Source organism: Lytechinus pictus, chromosome 3 (assembly GCF_037042905.1).
Source record: "Lytechinus pictus isolate F3 Inbred chromosome 3, Lp3.0, whole genome shotgun sequence".
In the NCBI taxonomy this organism is placed as follows: Eukaryota; Metazoa; Echinodermata; class Echinoidea; order Temnopleuroida; family Toxopneustidae; genus Lytechinus; species Lytechinus pictus.
The window spans coordinates 50,716,483-50,740,859 of record NC_087247.1 but is presented as its reverse complement, the minus strand read 5'-3'; the positions used below and the strand labels follow the sequence as shown (position 1 = coordinate 50,740,859).

At 35.1% G+C, this 24,377-nt stretch overlaps 1 protein-coding gene across 2 annotated transcripts; it reads left to right on the top strand.

The window, feature by feature from the left end:
* The first annotated feature begins 1,013 nt into the window (after positions 1-1,013).
* LOC129257072 (cyclic AMP-dependent transcription factor ATF-2-like) lies at positions 1,014-24,377 on the top strand. Of its 2 annotated transcripts, none has more exons than XM_054895305.2 (10): positions 1,014-1,497; positions 5,227-5,317; positions 6,087-6,183; positions 7,259-7,374; positions 8,765-9,042; positions 9,295-9,502; positions 10,006-10,145; positions 18,105-18,270; positions 19,539-19,650; positions 20,105-24,377. In XM_054895305.2, exons 2-10 carry the CDS (start codon positions 5,270-5,272, stop codon positions 20,173-20,175), a joined length of 1,236 nt encoding a protein of 411 aa, XP_054751280.1. In that variant the 5' UTR covers positions 1,014-1,497; positions 5,227-5,269; the 3' UTR covers positions 20,176-24,377. The 2 variants fall into 2 exon arrangements, with proteins under 2 accessions (XP_054751280.1, XP_063953392.1); XM_064097322.1 differs by having other exon boundaries at positions 1,373-1,677.

Below are 24,377 nucleotides of genomic sequence, written 5' to 3'. Positions count from 1 at the left end.
CTTCATCATCTTGATACAGACATTTCGTCTTTTTGCGGATGGTGCGGAGAACCAGGAACCATTCAACATCTGTTTATTGAGTATATAAAGGAATCCAACCCCGTCTCAATCTTCTTCATAGACTTTTGAACAATCTCCTTCCATCTCTTAAACTTAATTTTGACTTATACTGGGCTCTCATTCCGCATGCCAGAGGACGTGACAGAAAGGTTATACGCCTTGCAAATTTTCTTATCATCAGTCTAAAAAGTACCATTTATTCCATGTATCGCACCTGAACTTTCACTGATCCACTAATTGTTTGGCTACATCGTCTAAAAAACAGAATTTTGTATGAATTCTCTTGTTAAAAATTATGCTCCAATATCGATGCCTTCTTACGGAAGTGGTGCATGAATAAATTACCATTAGCGGGGCAGTATTGCATGGCTCATATAACATTTGGTTTTAATTCTGTGTTTGTAATAAACGGTTGAAAAACTGTGCTACCTGATTTCCTTTGAATGCTCATGTCAAACTATTTTTTTATTGCAGGGGCCGCGGAATGGTTTTCAAAGTGGGGAGGGGGGGGGGCTGAGCCAAAAGTGGGGGGGGGGGCTGACCAAAAAAATCACAATCCTATGGTCATTTTTACGATTTTGTACACGATTTTGGAAAAAAGTGAGGGGAGCTAAAGCCCCCCCCCCCCCCCCCCCCCCACTTTCGCGGCCCCTGTATTGTATACTTGACTTTTGTGATTATAATTTGTAAATAAAGTTTTCATTTGAAATGTCAAAAAAGTCTTTCTTTCTTTCTTTATCTCTCTCCCTCTCTCTTTCCCTTTTCTCCTCTGTCCTCCATACATGAATTTTCCGACTGCCATGAATGTTTTTTTTTTTGGGGTGTCACACTCCCCCCACAGCTATGGCACTGACTTTAGATCAGTTCAGTGCTCCTTTCGGGAGCTTACGTATACGTATTTTATCTCTGTACTGTGCATGCAGGCTAGAACCACGAACACCATGGACAGAACTATAAACGATCCATGCGTATACCATGTAACCTCACGGGCACAGCATTGACCATGTAGTCTGTGTTTCAGAAGTTCATAGCATTTTAGAAAAAAAATGAAATCAGTGAATTCGAGGAGCAGTCACTTCATTTTCTCAATAAAAGATACACACACATTGGTTTTTTTCTCATTTGTGATTAATCTATTTGGTATTTCGTATGGAATTTGAATTATGAGAAAACATAAAACAATATTCTGGCACTTGCTGAGGGGCTGAGTCACTGCGATCCAAATAAAGGGGAATTTCATGACGTCATTGCATTAGGAGCGTCGCTCCGGCTCCGTACGTACGTATATCAATGTACATACGGTCTCGTGACCATTACTAACTTCGCCATGTTATGGAAATGGTGGTAGTGGCTGCTACACGTCATTCTCCGAGAATAAAACATCTCGTCATTTTCAACCAACGTGATTCCTCCTCGCTTATAATTCATCAACAGCGGGTAAGTTGGATGGACAACCCATCAACAATAACAGTAGAGTAACAAAATAGTGATTTTGACCTGTGACAAGCAGATGATTATGGGTATTAAATAAATCGTCGCCGGATTCACAATGGTTGTGGGTGATCAACGGAAGGGGAAGTTGACTAGCGATCGAATGCATGGACATAACAGCTTTGTGTATGTATTCCAATTACTAATAGTAGATTTGTAGAGCCAGGTTCAGTCATTCAGTTTTAAAATTAATAAAAGGGCAGACGTAAAATGGCAGAGCCAGATGTAAATTAAAAAGAGGGGAATACCAGGAATGGCTCCCCTCCTGAGTCCTTGCTAATTGCTTACCATTACTTACTTTGTCATTTGATTAATGTGACACTCATTCAATGAACAAGGTTATGAATATGATTATAAGTTACCTTGTTCTCAGTTACATTTCTTAATCTTACATCTTCATGTGTGGCCAAATAAGGTTGGCAATGTTTGGCTTATTTTCACTTTTTCTTTGGGACAAATGCTTAATTTTTTACACTGTCAGTTTCCATTACAGCTATTCATCATATATAACTCACTCATTCAATAAACAAGGTTATGATATAACCTTGTTCTCAGTTACATCTCTATGTGTGGCAAAATAAGGTTGATAATGTTTGGCTTATTTTCTCTTTTTCTTTTGGACAAATGCTTGATTTTTTTACACTGTCAGATTCTATTACAGCTTTTCATTATATAACTTGGCTCTTAAGTAAATTTGATTCTTTAAATTATTTTTTCTTCATTTAAAATAGAGCTTGACAAATGAAAATTTTCTTGCCATATTACTTTCCACCAATAGAGGGCGTACACAAAAATATGCCAAAAATTCAAGTTTTTGAGCGCTCTGGTCAATACAAAAATCATTCTAAGTTACTAATGAAAATTGAATTGCAACTGTATGGAAATTAATAATTTTGGTCACAAAAGTGATATTTTAATGATTTTTTAAAGTGTGTGCTCAAGACAGCATTGGCATACCATAGTCCTACCTGTAGATTCTCCACAGGCAGGATGGTTGCAGTGAACAAGTGATATAACTTGGCTCTTATGTAAATTTGATTCTTTAAATTATTTTTTTCTTAATTAAAAATAGAGATTGAAAAATGAAAATTTTCTTGCCATATTACTTTCCACCAATAGAGGGCGTACACAAAAATATGCCCAAAATTTAGGTTTTTGAGCGCTCTGGTGAATACAAAAATTATTCCCAATTTACTAATGAAAATACTGACGTCACGGAGCCCAGGGATGGAATACCATTGCACTTCACGCACCGCCTATTTTCCAACGCTGCAACTTACTCCAAATCGCACATTTTATTTAGGGTTTTGAGCCCAAACTTATCATTTTATGTAGATCTAGATCTAAAAATAGGCTACAAGTACAATATGAATATCATTATCAGTTTGACCCTTTTGGCCAAAATTGTGGTTTTTTAATACAATTGCACTTAAAATTTTAAATACATGAAAATATTAAAAGTAGAGGAGCGTTTACTCGTAGTCTGTTATTGTCGCCATCTTGCCGTATTTGTTATAGCCTAGCTCATTGGCCACAACGACAAATCGTCCATAGACTGTGTACAAAAGATAGATCGTCTCCGCACAGCGATTCGGAGACCGCTGATTGGTCAATCGCGCAGATCACGTCATGACTACGTGGTCGCCAAAATAATTCCTTTGGACTTCGTGCGGAAGTATCGATAGCGATAACGATATCCGGTCACGTTGTGTACGCGGGAAATGGACTTGGTTCATGATCGGATCGCTCTGGTATCGATCGAAAATTATTGAAACTCTGCAATTTCATTCATATTCACGCGACGCTCCGAAACCCGGAAGCCAATTGACTTTGTGCACGCTTGCGATAGACTCTACAAATTCCAAGGAACACGATGCCATACCGACGCTAATTCGTAAGATTTTGACGGAAAAGCAAGAAGTAATTGAAATTTGCTTACCTGTGCGGTATCGGTGAGAAAATAGATCCTCCGAGAATACCTTTCATAATTCATATAAAATATAAGAAAGTGAAATTCTAGGTCGATTTAGGTACGAGGTGATAGAGAATTGCACACTTGTTTTGGTGGAATACTGTGTGGGGAAATGGAAGGCTTGCACTACGCATGCTTACTATATTTTCATTCATAAATTGGCTCTCGGCAATGGCTGGATGACGTCATGTAATAAGCAAAATGTACACGACCACTAGCGTTGAACGCTCCGCTATCCGTTGTACACAATTTGTCGGTGTGTTGGCCTAGCTACAAGACGCCTATAGAGGGCGACAATATCATGAGCAGTGCTAACTTAGATAAAAAAATACTTGCATCAGCCGATAAATATCATGAATCTTACCTCAATGCTAAATGCTCAATTTAGGAGTGATTGAGGAGGGTGCAAAAGTGCACCCTTTCTCCATAGGCGCTGTAGTTAAGAGGCGGTTGTTTGCTCCACCATTACGAGCCCAATGGCCTACATTGGTCTATTGACGGAGGGGATGCCGCGGAGCCATGCAAAGTCTCAGCGAAGCATATCCCTGAAAGAAATAGACCTACACGTATTTATCAGTCTAACCATAGTCCTACATTCCACACAGGCAGGGTGGTTGCACTTAGCCTTGAGGACTCTGTGATCATATTTTTTATGAAATGATATTGTCATTTGATCACAGAGCCTTGAACCGCCTCCCATAAGAGACACATGTAAACAAAGATGGATTTTCCTAGGAAATCCATCTTTGAAGATAGAAATCACGTAAATTTCTATCATTTTATTCAACTATACACTTTCATACGCCTAATGCGTATGAAGGTGCAAAAAGTATGTTAATAAGAAGGTTAAAAATTAGAGGTTTCTTACCAGACCGATCTCGTGTAGATCCCTTGATCCATTCATATTCACCGCACATACAATAGGCTTGACCCTTGAACCGCTTCATTATGACGTACATGTACCTAGCTCCGATAAGCAATGTTACAAAATTTAAAAATTAATTATAAATAATCATTATTGTAATAATTTTTTATAATCAAGTTTTGAATTTTATTATTTGCATAAAAAGTTACTAATAATGGTAACTTTGCCTTCCATTGGTAACTACCATGGTAACATGACCCAACAGGCAATCAATATCAAGGATTTCATGAAAGATACCATTGGATGACAAAGTCACTGTATTTTTAGTTACTGTTATGTTCAAGGTCCAAGGCATCCACTTACTTGGATCTTTGTGGCTTTTCAAGGATAATTAGAAAATGATAAATATTTGAATGCCACAAAGTCAACACTGCACTACATCAATTACAAAATAGTAATATCATTAATAATGATAATTATTATTAAATGATAATGATGATGATTTTGATAATGATAACAACAACAATATTGATAGTGCACCATGTCTGTCAAATATGACATTCCTGGTACAGTTATTTGAGAAAGAGAGAGAGAGAGAGAGAGATCGTAGGGTATGTGGATGTACTTCAGGAAAGTGAGCAAATTAATTATGATCACTGTCTATTGATTTAATTCTAATATCACAAGTGAAAGAAACAGGAATTGCAGGCTAAACTGCAAAGTTAAGTCCACTCTCTCTGACTGAGTCTGGAGGAGGGGGGGGGGCCAAGATAGTAAAATAAAAAAAATTCTCAGGATAAAAATTAATTTTGAAATTGTAAATTTTTTTGCTTCCTAGGACATTTGATTCTTATGGTCTTATCCAGATAGTGGGCTCCACAATGAGTGATGATAAACCATTTGCTTGTAGAGTGCCTGGATGTAATCAGGTAAGAAGCAGCATAAATGATTCCTCATGTGTTCATATGTTAATAGGCATTTGAAAGCACAAAAAGAAACATATGTGCTAAAGCCTCAACTGATCAGTTTATACAAAATAAATTTTTCAATTATCAAGCATTAAAATGAAATGTACCATTTTTTGTTGAAATTATATTTAGAGGCTCTAACAGTTCTACCTATCAAAGTTCCAAATTTTGAAGGATTATGTGTTTGCTAAAAATTGAGAAAAAGAGAACTGTTTTAAATAACTGACCCAGAATCATTCTGGAGCATATATATTCTGCAGTGTTTTACACACAGGGCAATGATAGTTTGAAAACATTGAAATTTCTTGATTAAATTATCATATAAAAAGTTGTTTTTTTATCACCTATAAATACTGGATGTCTTTATTTTGTAAAATATCTTGTTATTTTTGTTGATTTTGTAAAGCTCATGTTTCTTTTTTTTTTCCTTCATTTTCTTATCCAATCTTTTTCTTGCCAATATCCTGGAACCTATAACTCCCCTCTTTTCTAATTCCTGATGTTTTCTCATCTCTTCCCCTTCTTTACACTTTTCTTGCAAATCTCATTCCTTTCATCTCAATCCCATCTCTTTCCTTCCTTAACCCACCCCCCCCCCTCCACCTCATTCCCACCTTGAATTTCCTATGTTCTCCTCTTTCATCATGTCATCTCGCCCCCCCCTCCCCCGTCTCATCACTCTCTTTCTTTTTGCATCCTCCTTCATGTTTCTCTTTTACCTCAACAACAGAAATTTGTAAATGAAGATCACTTAGCAGTACATCGCAGGAAACATGATGCTAACCTATGCTTTTCAGACTTCAAGTCACTGGATACCCCTGTTATTGGTAAATACAACATTATTTCATTTTTCAGAGTTTCTACAAAGTAAATTGAAAAGTGAGAATCATATTCATTTTTTTACTTTTTACTTTTTTCCTGCCTATCACCTTTAGTCTTTTTACCCACCAGCACAGCAAAAACAAGATATGTGCCGCTTTTACTATGGTGGTGGCGGCTCTGGCTGCATCGTCAACATTGAAAGTTTAAGGTTAAGTTTTTTTTTAATGCCATCATGACTTTGGAAGTATCAACCTATTTCGTGAAACTTGGACATGAGGGTAATCTTGTATCACTGATCGACTTATGAGTTTCATTGACATGATCAAGGTCAAAAGTCATTGAAGGACAATGAAATATGACAATATTATGGTATCAGTAAGCAAAGTAATGAATTTGACTTTTTTAAGATGATATTGTATAATCAGTCCCTATTGCTTTAAACTTAGGTATAATCATTAAGTATTGGCAAATAGATGATTCAAATTTCAGGTCACTCAGCTGAGGCCAAAGGTCATTTTGGATTATTGAAATTATTATTTTCATATCAAATTAAATATTCTTTTTTTGTAATTATTCTTTGTAGTTGTTTTCAAAGTCAGCAATACTGCTATAGTAAATTGCACAATTTGCAAAATACATACAGAAATACATAAGAAATTCAGTGTCGCCAAAGACTTATCAACACAGTTTAGGCCCATATTTAACATGAATCTCTTATATTCAAGTTTTTGATCAAACACGTAGAGGTTTCAAAGCAAGATTTCTTATGTAGATCTATTTCTTTATGTAATCGTTGCACTGGTCTGGACAATCATCAACCGGTGACCACTGTTTAGGTCGACTCGGGCCTAAAATGGACAAATTCAAATATTTTACTAAGATTTAGATTATGAAAGAATAAGTCAATTTGTTTAAATTTGTTTCTTGTCCTTATTTCAGAAACAATTGTATATAGGTACTAATTTAATGTTTAATTGATTGTCTTGAATATCTACATGTGTACTTGTTGAATATTATCATTCACTATTTCTGTAATGCTATAGCATCTTAATTTAAGAACTTGTTCATTTTATTTTACAGCGGATCAAACCCCAACTCCTACAAGATTCTTGAAGAATCTAGCCGGTGAAGAAGGTTTGTTTAGCGATCTCCATCCGAACCCTTTTGATGCAGAGTTTAGGAAAGCCAGCTCAAAGGTACATAATCATATTTCAACAAAATCTTCAATTACTGTGACCCATGCTTGTGAGACTTGGCATACTATAGATGTTCAAGACATATTTTGATGTTGCAATGCCATGATAATAAAATATGCCAACAAATTAGAGAAAGATGTTTATAACATTTTTATGTTCCTCAGATTTTTGTCTTCACCATCTTCATTGATATACAGCACGTCCCCCAAAAAATGTCCCTCTGACATTGGACTGAATTTATTCTAAAATGTGGTAGGATTCTCAAGTAAATGTTTATGAGTAGAAAGCTCATTTCATGATCTAACTTCTATGAAAATTTCATTAGTCATGCTTGAGCGGTTTTGAATACACACTCTGTTACTTAACAGTGGTGAGTTTTAGCCCATTCCAAGTTTGCAGCATTGATGCATAATTTCTTCATTGTCTATGGCATGTTAACCCCCATTTTTACATCCAGGATCTGAGCAGGAACATTTCCCGAATCATATCCAGGCTCATCAAAACATAAACTTGAGCATGTTCAGAACCACAAGAAACATAAAAAATTATATTGGTTGATGAATGATAAGGAGAATCAGTGCAACAACTTGAAAGAAAATGTGAATGATAGATGAGTAAAACGAGCTGAAAAAAAGGGGGAATCTACAACTTAAAGTTAATTACCCTTTGCAAAAAAGAACTTTACCAAAGAAAAATTTGACTTTTTTTCTTTTAAATAGTTACATTGAATTAACTTGACCTCAGCAGGTTATTAACTAAAAAAGTAATGAAAACAAAAATGCAGTATTGTTGGAATTATGCATGAAACAGTCATGACCTGTTGTCTCAATCATTGTGCATCTCCGGTTATCAAACATGCAATGAACTGTCAAATACTGTTTTTGCCCTTCTGAACATGCTCAAGAATGTAATTTGATGAGCCTGGTTAGATCATGGAGATTTCCCTGGTCAGATCAGGGAATTCCTTGGTCAGAACAAGGAGATAGAGGTGATATCTCCTTGGTCAGAATGGTCAAAGGGGGTTGATACACGAGAAAGTGCAGAACACAAAGCAGTGCTGCATGCATGCAAACTTGGAATGGGCTGAAAAGCACCACTGTTACATAATAGGCTGTGTATTCAAAACCACTGAAGCAAGACCAATGAATTTTTTATAGAAGTTAGAACATGAGATGGGCTTCCTAGTTCCATACATTTCATTGATAATAATTTTTATTTTTGGAAGTAATTTAGCCGCATATCAGAGGGACATTTTTTGGGGACGTGCTGTATAATGTTTTAAAGGATTTCAAATTTTTTCCAATTTCAATCACTAAATAAGTTATTATATTAATATCAATAGTAGCCTTTGAATAATATTTTTCTATGATCTGAATGTGACTTGTAACAGCTAGTATCAAATGACACTGATGGCGGTGCAGAAACTCCAAGTGATGTGTCAAAACCCCTCATTACCCTTGATGATGGGGATTCTCAGGAAGTCTCAGGGATCACAGAGGATATCCTACTCAATTCAGAAATCAAATCAGAAGGGGGTGTACCCAAAACTGTAGGTGATATCAGAGATAGTCCTGAGTTGAAGGTAGAACGTCAACCCCAGGGACCTACTACAGTGGTGGTTGTCTCCCAGCCAGCTCAGCCCCAGACCATTCACCTTCAAGGTGTCAGGTGAGACCATCTCTTCTAGTTTTTATTATAATGAATAGCTGGTCTCTGCATTTAGTAACATGTATTTTCTTTTACCAAATCAAATGTCTTGAAAAACAGAAGAAATGTTCAGGCTGATGTAATATTGCATGGCATGTGTATTTTGTTAGATACGTGCTAGTAGAATGATTTCAATGGTTTTTTTGTTTCGTGAGTTCTTAATGATAGATGTTTTTTAAAATTTACTACTGGTTGTCCAATAATCATTTGCAGTGACCAACTATCCCTGAATGGAATCCCTATCAATGGACCCATCATGATCAAGCTACCCACAGGCCAAACCATTCCTGTCTTGCCTCCATCAGTCACCAACCCTCAAGTGCCTATACCTACAGCGGTGTCTGCCAACCCTAACAAAGAGCAGGACTCTCTCGGAAACAACATCGACATTAAGCCCGCACCAAACAACTCAGTCAAAATGGTAAAGAAATACCTGTACTGTTGTTATTGCTGTTGTTGCCATCATAGCAAGTAGTGGAAATGAATTGACACTTCTTGTTATGGTTTGTTTAAATGAGCCAACTGCTCAGCCATATTCGTTAAACCATTGTGTCAAACATTAATCGGCTTTACCTCAGTGTACAGTTATTATTGGAGGTTCGGTGTGTACAATGTCGATTTTCAAATATGAACAGCATCATGAATCATGATACAAAGCGCATTTGAAACTAGAGATGTTATATGGTTGTGCCAAGTCCAACTTTTTCGCAAACACCTTTGATACTGTCTTGACCAGTGAAACTGAACCTCCCCTGTGTAGTAATGGCAGTGCGTCAAACACTTCTTGCATGTACAACTCCTTACAGTTCTCCTGTATTTTGTGACAGATGAAACAAAACAAAAGTGATCATGATAATTTGTCCTTTGTCTCCAAATGATACTGAAATAGAAAGCATTAATCAGTAATGTGTTTGTGTCCTTCAGAAATTGAAGAGCACATTACTCTCTAACCAATCCCAAGGTAATATGAATGTGATGGCGCAGGCTGTTGATGTGGTTACCAAGCAACAAGAGGTCAAGTTACTTCATACTGCATCAGCAAGTCACCTAGAGTCTTCTTCACTGTAAGTACAATCAGTCATTTTGAATTATGATACATATTTCATACTGCTGTATAAATGTATTCCATGGATTCTTGCAGGAAGATTGTGCTGAAAATCATCACATGGTTTGCCCATGACATGACGTCCATTGTCCGATTATCAAACTTTTTCCCCCAAAACAATGCACTTTGTTTAACTATTCTTATTAGGAAAAGACGAGGGAAAGCTGCTGGTAATGGGTATGATATAGATATCAGTTGAATAAATATGCTTTCAATGCAGATTTGAATTGCTCGGGATGATATTCCAGAGTTATGGTGCTGCATGGACAAACCCTGTTTTCCATAAAACTTTGTCTCGACAAGAAGATCACAGAAGCTCTTAAGGAGTGATCGTAGATTTCAAACAGGTTCATATTTTGCAAGTAACTCAGACAATAAGATGGGGCCATTTTACGAAAACACTGAAATGAGAGTAGCAAGATCTTAAAATCAATATATGGCCTGACAGGCAACAAATGCAAGGATCTTAATGCAGATGAAACAGATTCATTTTTTTTGTTCTGGCAACAATCCTAGCAGCCAACATTTGAATGACCTGCAGGGGCCCGTTGCAGAAAGAGTTGCAATCAAACGCAACTCTAAAAATCATGCGCAACTTGATTTTCAACCAATCAACAGCGCGCATTTTGGACTTGCGATTGATTTTTTGACTTGCGTTTAAACGCAACTCTTTCTGCAACGGACCCCTGAAGTTGCAAAAGTCTAAGTAGTGCATGACAATTGCATGCACCAACCTTTAGAGGTAAAAGAAAGTAATTGCAGCAAACAATTATTTCATGAGAAAGCTTTTAAAATCAAGGTTAATTTCCACAATATTATTATAGATCTAGATCCGATACATTGAAATCAACCCATCTTTGTGAAATCATGAAATCTTAGCTGAAAACCAATAATTCTGATAAATAATTTTTTTTAAAGGCGTATGTGGGATAGTGTATTAATATTGCTTGGAAAATACCCGATATTTCATGGAATTCTGTGCTTATTTTGCTTATTTTTCAGCAATTGCATATTTTTTTCTCAGAGCCAATTGGCACATATTTTTGTCTCACCTGCATAGCAGAGTGAGACTATAGGCGCCTTTTTTCCGACCGCGGCGTCAACACCAAATCTTAACCGAAGGTTAAGTTTTTGAAATGACAGCATAACTTAGAAAGTATATGGACCTAGTTCATGAAACTTGGCCATTAGGCTAATCAAGTATTACTGAACATCCTGCATGAGTTTCATGTCACATGACCAAGGTCAAAGGTCATTTAGGGTCAATGAACTGAGACCATGTTCGGGGAATCAACATCAACATCAAAATCTTAACCTAAGGTTAAGTTTTTGAAATGTCATCATAACCTAGAAATTATATGGACCTAGTTCATGAAACTTGGACATATTTAAAGGTTAATCAAGTATTACTGAACATCCTGCATGAGTTTCACGTCACATGACCATGGTCAAAGGTCATTTAGGGTCAATGAACTTTGGCCAAATTGGGGGTATCTGTTGAATTACCATCATAACTTTGAAAGTTTATGGATCTGATTCATGAAACTTGGACATAATAGTAATCAAGTATCACTGAACATCTTGTGCGAGTTTCAGGTCACATGACCAAGGTCAAAGGTCAATGAACTTTGGCCAAATTGGGGGTATCTGTTGAATTACCATCATAACTTTGAAAGTTTATGGATCTGATTCATGAAACTTGGGCATAATAGTAATCAAGTATCACTGAACATCTTGTGCGAGTTTCAGGTCACATGACCAAGGTCAAAGGTCAATGGATATTGGCCATGTTGGTGGTATTTGTTGAATTACCATCATAACTCTTTAAGTATATTGGTCTAATTCATAAAACTTGGACATAAGAGTAATCAAGTATCACTGAACATCTCATGCGAGTTTCATGTCACATGACCAAGGTCAAAGGTCATTTAGGGTCAATGAACTTAAACCATGTTCGGGGAATCAACATCAAAATCTTAACCTAAGGTTAAGTTTTTGAAATGTCATCATAACCTAGAAATTATATGGACCTAGTTCATGAAACTTGGACATATTTAAAGGTTAATCAAGTATTACTGAACATCCTGCGTGAGTTTCACGTCACATGACCATGGTCAAAGGTCATTTAGGGTCAATGAACTTTGGCCAAATTGGGGGTATCTGTTGAATTACCATCATAACTTTAAAAGATTATGGATCTGATTCATGAAACTTAGACATAATAGTAATCAAGTATCACTGAACATCCTGTGCGCATTTCAGGTCACATGACCAAGGTCAAAGGTCAATTAACTTTGGCCATAATGGGGGTATATGTTGAATTACCATCATAACTTTGAAAGTTTATGGATCTGACTTATGAAACTTGGACATAAGAGTAATCAAGTATCACTGAACATCCTGTGCGAGTTTCATGTCACATGACCAAGGTCAAAGGTCATTTAGGGTCAATGAACTTAGACCATGTTGGGGGAATCAACATCAAAATCTTAACCTAAGGTCAAGTTTTTGAAATGTCATCATAACCTAGAAATTATATGGACCTAGTTCATGAAACTTGGACATATTTAAAGGTTAATCAAGTATTACTGAACATACTGCATGAGTTTCATGTCACATGACCATGGTCAAAGGTCATTTAGGATCAATGAACTTTGGCCAAATTGGGGGTATCTGTTAGATTACCATCATAACTTTGAAAGTTTATGGATCTGATTCATGAAACTTGGACATAATAGTAATCAAGTATCACTGAACATCTTGTGCGAGTTTCAGGTCACATGACCAAGGTCAAAGGTCAATGGATATTGGCCATGTTGGGGGTATTTGTTGAATTACCATCATAACTTTAAGTATATTGGTCTAGTTCATAAAACTTGGACATAAGAGTCGTCACGTATCACTGAACATCTCATGCAAGTTTCAGGTCACATGACCAAAGTCAAAGGTCATTTAAGGTCATTGAACTTTGGCCATTTTAGAGGTAATTATTAGATTGCTGTCATAACTTTCAAAGTTTATAGATATAGTGTATAAAATGTGGATATAGGGGTAATCAAGTATCACTGACAAGTTTTAGGTCACATTATCAAGGTCAAATGTCAATGAACATAGTATAGTATCATATTAATGATGTTTTTTGTCAATAATTATTAAAAGGTTGTTTTTGAAAGTCAGCACTGCTGCTATATTGAATCGCGTGATGCAGGTGAGACCGCCAGAGGCATTCCACTTGTTTATACATACAAACACTTTGATGGTCATTTTATTGGATTCTGTTCGAACTAATTTTCAGGTCGTTACCACAACTGGTATTTATCTTTAAGAGGTATCTTTATCAATATGTGATTGAGTTTTCCCTATCTTATGCAATACATATGATGCTGAAGATCATTTAGAATTGATGTAGTTTTACTTAGTAAACTGATTTTAAATAGACCATCAAGATTTCTTGCAGTCTTAACAGGAACAACCTCTACACCCTCAATTTCAAAAGGTTCATAAGGTCAAAATTTTTAAAATTAAATGCATAACTTTTGTTTTTGTACTATTCAACTTAAAGTCATTCAATATTGACTACTATTTCAATTTCCTTAATACAACTCTGCACTTTTGGAATTGGATCTTATACAGTGCGTCCCCCAAAAAACTATACACTTTTGAAATGGCTGCCAAATAAAAAAATATATCACTTCGGGGGAAAAGACTTATGTATATATATATATGGAAAGCCAATAAAGTGACAAATGACACCAAAAAGTTGGAAAACTATTCATGCTTGAGCGAGCACTGCCCACTGAAACAAAGGGTATGAAAATTAGGCTGGGCCGGAATTAGCCTTCCAATTTCTTTCAGGTTTTTTTGTTTGAAACTTGCAATGTTGAGGGTTTTGTGATGAATTAATGATCAACTGTTATCAGTTCGTTGTTTGAGAAAATTTCATGCGTTATTAAATTGAAATTTAATACATGAGTGATCATGAATTGCAATTTTTAGTACAGCATTTTGACTTTATCATGTGGATCTCAGCATTGGGTTAATGAGAGTCGGGAGAATCGGGGGTAAGATAGGACTTAGGTAGGTGAATTACGTTGATGGGATAAAGGTCAACAGAACATTTAGCAACCCCTCCCTCCATCTCTACCCCCTCACCTCCCACTTCTCTCCTCCTGAGTAACTAAGCTTGGCTAGACTGTACAGGAATTTGCCTTACAGTTTTTGAGAGGTTAGTCCTTTGGAACTTGCAAAGCTAAGGGTGTTATGCTAGATTAATGAGTGATATAAGTTTTGGTTTCTTAAGCAAATTCCATGAGTTACAAAATTGAAATTTAATGCATGAGTGAACAGGAAGGATAATTTTTGTGTAGCATATCCATCTTGTGGACCTCAGCAGTGTGTTCGTGAGACTCACAGTAATGTGATGGTACCCGTGAGAAGGCGAGATATTATAAGACTTGGTTAAAAGGGCATTCTTCTTCTTTGTGTCCTTTTACAAATTAAAAGTCATATGTCCCCCCCCCCTCACCCACTCCACCTCCATTTCCCCTGCTCTCTCTCTCTCTCTGTCATTTCCTGGATTGTAGCCTACCGGTATTCCAAAACTTAACTATCAAGTTACCGGTGACTGATGGTCAGTTTTTTTCCATTGAATGATTACTAAGAAATTGACTGATTATGATGATTTATGAAATAATTTATTGGAAAAAATGAATGTTTGATCAATCACAATGAATGAGTTGATTTATTGATAAATTGTTGACTAAATGATTGATGGGGAAAAGTTGATGCCCCAATTCAGAATTTCTCATTAAATCAACATTCTGCTTTGCACTTAGTGCGTACATGACAATAGCAATCAGTCACTCAACAGGAGGGGAGGGCGGGAGAGAGGGAGGGGGGGTAAATGTTCTGTTGACCCTTATTCCATCAACCTACTTCTCCCACTTAAATCCTATCTCACCCCCTATTCTCCCGACTCCCATGAACACATTGCTGAGATCCACATACAGTTGAAATGCTGCCCCCAAAAAGTGTATTTTGTGTTCACTCATGCATTAAAGTTCAATTTAATGATTTATGAAATTTGCTTAAACAACCAAAACTGGTCACGGTTGATCATTAATTCATCACAACACCCTTAGCTTTGCAATTTCCAAAGGATTTTCCTCTAAAAAACTGACAGAAATTGGAAGGCTAATTCCGGCCCAGCCTAATTTTCATACCCTTTGTTTTGGTGGGCAGTGATTGCTCAAGCATTTATAATTTTCTAACTTTTTGGTGTCATTTGAAAGTTGACTTTATTGGCTTTCCATATATATATATAAGTCTTTTCCCCCGAAGTGATATATTTTTTATTTGGCAGCCATTTCAAAAGTGTATATTTTTTGGGGGACGCACTGTATATCTGATGACTTACTGACATGTACATCTGAGTATATATTCATCTTATTCTAATTATGTGTGAAGTTTTAGGTTTTTTGTCTCGCCTGCATAGCAGAGCGAGACTATAGGCGTCACTTTTCCGGTGGCGACAGCCACGGCAGCGGAGGCGTCAACATCAAATCTTAACCTAAGGTCAAGTTTTTGAAATGACATCATAAAGTATATGGACCTAGTTCATGAAACTTAGACATAAGGGTAATCGAGTATTACTGAACATCCTGCCATGGTTTCAGGTCACATGACCAAGGTCAAAGGTCATTTAGAGTCAATGAACTTAGACCATGTTGGGGAATCAATATTGAAATCTTAACCTAAGGTTAAGTTTTTGAAATGTCACCATAACTCAGAAAGTACATGGACCTAGTTCATAAAACTTTGACATTAGTGTAATCAAGTATCACTGAACATCCTGTGCGAGTTTCAGGTCACATAGCCAAAGTTAAACGTCATTTAGGGTCCATGAACTTTGGTCAAGTTGGGGGTATTTGTTGAATTGGCATCATAACTTTAGTTTATGGATCTAGTTCATGAAACATAGACATAAGGGTAATCAAGTATAAATTATTGTTTTACACACATCTTAGCCAGCACATCAAAGTCAGCACTTCTGCTATATCGAATAATGCAGGCGAGACTGCCAGAGGCATTCCACTTGTTTTTCTTTCACTAAATAATGCTTCCAATTTGGCTTTTTTATATATTATTAACAAAGTTACTTGGAAAAATTGCTGTATCAACTTAATTTAAAATGTGTTTTATTGCCCCAGGGCTCTATACTCGGTCCCCTTCTGTTTTTGATTTACATAAATGACTTGCCAAAATGTTCAACCTTATTAAATTACATATTATTTGCAGACGACACCGGTATTTTCCTTTCCAATCCTGATCCAACTCAACTAATCAATACCATGAACACCCAATTAATGAAATTACATCAATGGATGTGTGCCAATAAGTTGCTTTTAAATGTAGATAAAACTAACTATGTAATATTTGGTACACGTAAAATTAATAATAAAATCCCAGATATATATTATAATCATCGTATTATTAATAGAGTGTAAAGTACTAAGTTTTTAGGTGTTATTATTGATGATAAGTTGTCTTGGAATAATCATATAAGTCATCTATGTTGTACCATATCTAGAAATATCAGAATTCTTAGGAAATTATCATTTTTGCCCAGAAATGTTCTTAAATTATTGTATCATTCTTTAATAACTTCTCATCTAAGTTATTGTTCCACAGTGTGGGGCTTTTCATCAAAATATAATCTTAATCGTATATTTCGTCTACAGAAAAGGGCACTAAGAGTTATAACTCATTCTCATCATTTACATCCTTCTTCCCCTCTATTTTCCAAAATGAATATTCTTTCAATCCATAGTATTATTTCTTTACAAACTGGTTCATTCATGAATAACTGTTATGGTAATATACCACTGTCACTTTTGAATTATTTTATATTGAATCATTCCATTCATTCCCATAATACACAAAATAGGTGTAAATTTCATCCTCCTCTGTGTCGCACTGAGCTAGCCAAATCAACCATTTTTTATCAGGGCCCTATACTGTGGAACAATCTCTCTGTCAAACTTCAGACAGCAAAGACATGTAAACTTTTCAACTTTAATTACAAACGACATTTACTTTACACTCAGCAACCCCTTTCTCTTGACAAATAATCATAGCCTCTCTGTTTCTTTCCTCCTTCTTTCCTGTCCTGTCTTATGCCATATGGATGTATTTTTATGATTATGTATTTATTATGTTTTATGTATTATGTTTTATGTATTATGTATTACGTACTATGTGCGCTTATGAATGTTAGTTTGGGCCATCCAAACAGCCTGATGAGCTTTCATTTGGTCCACCACTATTTTAAAATGTACTTGTATATTGCTTTGTATATATTTTAATTTTGTGGAAATAAATGAAATGAAATGAAAATGAAAATTGATGTTTTTTTTTTCAATTTCATACATGTATGTGTTTTGCATTTTTTTACAGTCTTATTTTTTTCTGTTGTTGCAGTGAAATTTGTTTATGATGCGTTTGTGATCATTTACAGCATAATCAGCTTAAAACTCAATTTGTACACAAAATCAAAATACTTCTATAACTCTGTACCTTATTGTCACAAATTTTGTCGCAAAAGATGGGCGAGTCTCAAAGGGAAAAATAAATAAAATGTGCGCTGAGAGCTTTTCAAAATGTAGATTTATCGCAAAAAATTATTGAGAAGAGCCTCCCTGCCCCTTCAACCCTCCCCCTCCTGTGCAGTAAGTATTGTAGTGATAAAATTGATTTTCTGAAAAAAAATTTACAGCTTTTTGAAATTAATATTGCTGATGTTAGTGAATTAAAGAACACTTATATGAATTAAATCCTACCTATGGTTCAACAGTTAATACCAGCACAAAGAAAATTCCTGATTTATGTATGTGCCTGTACTGATTGTCATCCCATGTAGAAAAAGACAGCATCCCACTGAAGAGGATGATTGTGAGATAAAACGACAGAGGTTTCTAGAGAGGAATCGAGCTGCAGCTAGTCGGTGTCGAAATAAACGGAAACAGTGGATAAGTGATCTAGAAATCAGAGCAGAGGAACTCACACAAACAAATTCTGTTCTCAATGTAGGTGTATAACATTTATGGCATCGTATGCCACAATCATTTTACTGTACAGGTTTATGTGCATTATATTCAAATACTAGTAGTTGAAAGATAATCCACAGTCTTTAAACTTGCCATTACATCTATAGGTTACTTGACTATTCACTTTAGTATTAGTAAGCCTTAATCAAAAAGACTTTTTGTATCCTTAATTTTTTGCCTCATTCTATGCTTGGTTTTGGACCAATTTTTGTACACATTTTTTTAATGCCTCACCCACCATATGCGATCGCATTGGGTTATTTGTTTCCAGGCCGTCCCTACATCTCTATGTCCATTTGTCCATCTCATTTTACATTGCTATGAAGGTCAAAGGTCATAGTGGTTATGGATTGTCACAATGGCTCATAGATCCAATAGATAATTCAGAATTAATACTTTGGGGGTGAAAAGCATTCATCTTGGTTAGTTTAAAAGTCACCACTGCTGTTATATTTAATCGTGTAATGCAGGTGATACTGCCAGTTTCTTGTTTCTAGTTGTATGTTGGACAAAACTTTATTTCATCTTTAGTTCTTTACTGTCACACCGTAGAATAGTAATGGTTTGGGGTAATTCTGAAGAAAGTCACAATTCATGAAAATTATAAACATCTTTTGGCCCACCCATGCAAGAATGAATGAAGATAAAAATGCTGCACACTGCATTCACTTACAGGTACCAGCAACTTCTCGATCTGAACATAAATGCAGATTACATATATGAGTTAGTTACGGATGTTGATCGTATGAATGTTCAACTCTGTTTCATTTTAAATCCTTTCCAATCCTTTAAGTGTTAGGTTTAGTGTCTTTTCTTTGTGGTTATGTCCTACAAAGCACTTTACAATTAGCTCTTCTAGATATACACTGGCCACCATATTTGTTGTAGAGGCCATCCACTCATGTTATTGCTCAAACAAAATGTAATAGAAACCATGCAAGATAAATCCAAAATACTAATTACAAATGATTGTGTTGCAAATTATTATGTTATGTTGTTAACAAACTTGTTTTCATTTCCAAGCAGAAGCATAAATGGCCACTATGCACATTTATGATGCAATTGCCATCCATCCATGTTATTGCTTAAACAGAATCACAGATTATGTAAGATAAATGCTGACTGCAGGTCAAATGATAGTTGGGAAAATGAATTGTGATGTTTTTTCTGAGAACGACCCTTTTATGCGTTACAAGTTCTATTTTGAATAAGAAATTCTGTAATTTTTATTTTGTTTTCTTGTTTAGAATGAAGTTGGCAAGTTGAGGAACGAGGTGGCACACTTGAAGGAACTCTTGTTAGCACACAAAGATTGTCCTGTTACATTGCAGCAAAGGGCAGCAGGGTTATTTATGAGAGGTAAAATTAAACTGTTGAAATATTTGGTTTACTTTTGTGTTTGTTCATATTTTTGTTTGTTTTGATCAGATATTTGTATGTTACAGCTAAGATCAAAATCCACAGTAAGTTGCAAATCAGCATTCTCTGTAGTAGGCCAAATAGTCATCTTAGATTCAAATGTAATAAAAAATTGTAATGACCAAATAAGTAGTTATGAATTTTGATTAAACTTTGGTTATAGGAATTTTAAAAGCCTTTTGTCTTACTTTTTGTAGACTCACGCTTGGGTGAGACTAGAACATCACACCCTGTAGTAAGATCCAAAATGCAGAATTTAGCATTGACTTTTTTTTAAGTCGGTTTCAGATCAATATCAATTTTCTACATATACTGTAATGATACTGTAACCTATAATAATGAACTGCACTTACTGAACAATATGAAATGTTATTTCTTTCTTGATCTTGTGTAGTTGGTGATGTATCGGTGCAAGAACAAGATTCATCAGGGACCATCACCATAACAACCACTACCCTTTCATGAGATTGAGTTTGACCTCTATTCATTCATCAATACGGAGGTCAAAGGTCATATGATGGTAGTCGATCCCATTTTAGAAAATTCTCAATGGAACCATCGGGCAGCATTGGCAGTAGATCATCAAACGTAATTTCCAATCAACTCTTTCAGCAAGCAATCAAACTCCTAAATGTCACAATGATATAGGTATGCAGATTGTTGAGCATATCAATGTGTGTGTAAGAGATGTTATCTGTGGTAGCCCAAATTGTTTTGTCTCCAGTTGCCAGAAGGGTGCCAGATGCTTGTTTCTCTGCCAATCGATCCATCCTTATGAACATACAGAAGAGATATCTCAAGAACAAATGAACAGATTGTCAGGAAACTTAAAAGAGTCAGATACAATATGGATGTCCCATAGGCTAATTAATATTTTGCTGCCACGAGGTGCATGTTGTCACTTGTGAACAGATTGTCAATATGATATCCTACACCCAAAGCTCTGATTTTGAAGAACATCATAGCGCAGTCCAATAATGGTTTCCTACAATAGTATAAGATTTTAAGGTAATGAGGTAAAAGATTAAAGGGTCACTGGTTACCTGTTGAAATGGTCTGTAAACAAGATAGCAATAGAACCAGTAGAACAATATTTACTTTAGGTAGGTCTGATGTAGATGGCTACTTTGTGAGATAGAGGATAGATGGTCAATTTCACAGACTGAATTGAATCTATCTAATATTAACCTTTTTTCTTCTGTAAACTATGGATTGTTTATAGATCAACTTCATATTGGACCCATGTAAATGTATGATGAGGGTAGTTAATATGAAGAAAGCATTAAAATAGCTATCGAGGTCAAATGTCACATGTATGTGTGGAAGGTATTTTGTATACCTGGCTACAACAATTTCGACTGTAAACAAGTTTAAATGTAAAAGTGTGTAGGCACCTTCAAGCAGTTCTCTATGATTCTGTAATTTTAGTTTAAAGTATACTGAATTAGTTTAAAGTATACTTCTCCTTTCATTGAAGACATCTTGATTTAATTACAGTTACAAACTTGAAGATGCTCACTTAATAATTGGTTATTGATTAATATCATTAAAAAATCACCATTTCAAAGCGATTACAATTTGCTTTATTTTTCTAACAATTTTAATGGATAAATGTCTAACAGTAGCTTAAAATGCATCTGAAGAACGAGCTTACAAAATGGTTCCAGAAAGTGATGTGTCCTTTGGGAGCTCTAATTTTGATTTTCAATCAGGAAATATTCAAAACTGTGAACAAATTACTTGAATGTCACAATATAAATAAATGTAGTTGGACTATCTACAATTTGTATGACCTGACCACTTATAGACCTGATGAGTGAAAACACCATGGCGCCTTATTTGAATCACACTTATTGAAATATGAACTCTTCTAGGTATGAAGATTTTTTTACTTGAGCACAGGTGTTTTGTTTGCCTTTATTTTTTTGCATTTGAAGATGAATATTAGATGTGTGTTTTCATTTCACCATGATATCTAATTCAGTTTCAAGAACATTAGAGCTCATTTCCAGTTTCCGTAGGACTTATATAACTGTTTTGTTGTTGTTGGCAGTTTCAGTTCCTGCTAGGCAGTGGTGAGCCAAAGGCATAACTATGGTGCTTTGGAAATCTCTGATAAACATGGAACCAATGAGAGGCAATGTTTATTACATAAATGCCTTTCATACCACCTGCAGATACTGTTAATGTAAAGCCAACGAAAGTTGTATAATGGCACCTGCATGAAAAATTATCACATAGCAATGAATCGGCTAGCAGTTTTCATATCAATAATAATAATAATTACTATCATTAACTCAGAATGACTGGAAATGAAGATATGGTATATCAGATTAGATCATTAGATTACACATGTTTATTTATATGTTAGCAAGACAGTACTTCATCGGTTTCATATGACTTTTTTTGTGTGTGTTACCAAAACTGGAAATGAGCTTTAAAAATTCAACTGCCATTCCAAATTTCAGGAAAGATTGTAGACTGTATGATCTGTACACTTCAAAGCAGCCTAATTCCTAAAGCAGACTATTGTTTGTAGATGTTTTACCTTCTGTGGTCCATTTGATAATGCTTTATGATTGTAAATGTTATCATGGTAACATCCATGAAATCTTGAAATTGATTGGCTGCCAAGCCATTACCATGGTAATAACCAAATATTAAGTCATTTACTAAATGGAACACAAAGTGTTGATGCTAGCACCATCATAAATATCATTCATTCAGTAAAATTTTTAATGTGGGTTAGTTCAGATGTACTATTGTTTATTGTAACTGTCATTGAATGATGATGCCCTTTAATTCTCTGTAACTCCCCATAATTCAGAAAAAAGGAAAATCAATACTGTAATCTCATTTAGTTCAAAATAGCGAATACACATCTTGGGAGAAAATCTAACATTTTTTTAAGCTGTCAGAAGTATTTTTAAAATCATAATTTGAGTTTTAGAATTGAAGTTTGAAATAATGCAGATTTTAATTTTTTTAATTTTTGGAGTGGGGGAGACTCTAAAGTGTATCTCCCAAAAAAGTTTTTTTTTTTTTTCATTTGGCATTCTGAAACAAGATTGAATAGGCTGCTTTCAAGTTTATGGTCCAATGATTTCAATACGGTGCACTAAAACCATATTTACTACATTTATGTTGCTGAGTAGATACAGTATGTCATTTTGATTTATTTATTTATTCATTGTTTCTTAATTTCTTCTTTCATTACAAAAGACTTCTTATGCATCTGTATATATTGCTTTGTATGTTCTTTCACGGTGTACTATATGTAAATATTCATGTATATAATTGTATATTGCAAAGCTTGTATTTTATCACTCTTATTCCTGTACAGTAGATTATACAGTTGTAATTTACATCATTGCATTTATATCATTATTATTTCATAGCAATGAATTGATCATTTTACTCTGTAATGTTACTTTTTAAGGGTATATTTGAAAGGACTTTGAGACACAATCATACAGAATTGCCACAACTTGCTAATATTTTTTTTAAAATTTATGTAGAAAAGTGGATGTTTTATTTGGAATGATACGATTTTTGTATTTTCAAATTATTTCTCATTAAGCCCGATATCTTTACAGTGTACATGTACAGTGTATTACTTTTCCATTTCAACTAGATATCATCTGAATTATATTTGGTATTCACCTAACAGTGATTGTCATTTTGTTGGTGCACAGACAGGTCTTTCACATGAATTTATGTCTCTTTTTCTTAATGTACCTCCTGATGCTTTTTATGTCTACAAGCTTTTTTCTTAAATTCTAATGAGCTCATTAGATTTGCAACAATAACTGTTTTTTTTTAAGAGTGAATTTTGCATTGAGATCATGCTTAGTGGATGCAAATTAGTTTTGTCATCAATGAAATTACGCTTTAATAGCTATACAGGTGGATCTGCCTATTCCTGTTAAATCACTTGGGACAAAATATACTCTTTTACTTAGGAGAAATTCAATTAAGAAGAATAAAAATGTAATATTGTTATAACAAATGTTATTTGCATAATCTGTGCCCTATAACATAATCACTATTATGAAATAGCCTATCAAGAATATTGTTGCATCCACAGTTTGTTCAGACTAGCTAGGAACCAATCAGAATTGCTCTTTCAAAGTAGAGATTTATCGCTAACTATTGTGTTACAGGGCCCAGGTATGTGTTTCATAAAGGTGTTGTATTTTACAAGCGATTTTACACACATTTAATGACCCTTTCTTGGGAGTATAAACACTGTTGGAACTTTGATAAGGTTATGTGTAACTAAAGAAGAGCTTTATGGACTGGACCCCACTGGTCTGTAAAATTTCTTTGATGAAGGTCAGAATGCATCTGTCAATGTCCCAAAATATCTTGAACTGAATGGAGTGAAGTTGCATTTTCATAAAGTCATTGAAAAATGAAATATATCGTGACAGAATACATTAGAAGCCTTGTGTGACAATTTATCCCTCATTTCCATACCAACCAGGATGTGCATGTGTAAGAATAGATGAAAAATTAAAATGCCATTTTATTTTGATGAAATTTCCATAGCTATAAGCAGACTAAAATTGACAGTAGTGAAGTCCATTTGTATAAATTCAACCCCTCAAGTTGGCATTTTGTATGAAATACATCTGCTTTAAAATATTCAACCTAACAAAATATTA

Coding starts and splice junctions, on each gene's coding strand:
- LOC129257072 (XM_064097322.1), top strand. CDS start 1,610: ATGGTTGTGGGTGATCAACGGAAGGGGAAGTTGACTAGCGATCGAATG. Junction 5,318..6,086: donor GAGTGCCTGGATGTAATCAG/GTAAGAAGCAGC, acceptor CCTCAACAACAG/AAATTTGTAAATGAAGATCA. Junction 10,146..18,104: donor CACCTAGAGTCTTCTTCACT/GTAAGTACAATC, acceptor CATCCCATGTAG/AAAAAGACAGCATCCCACTG.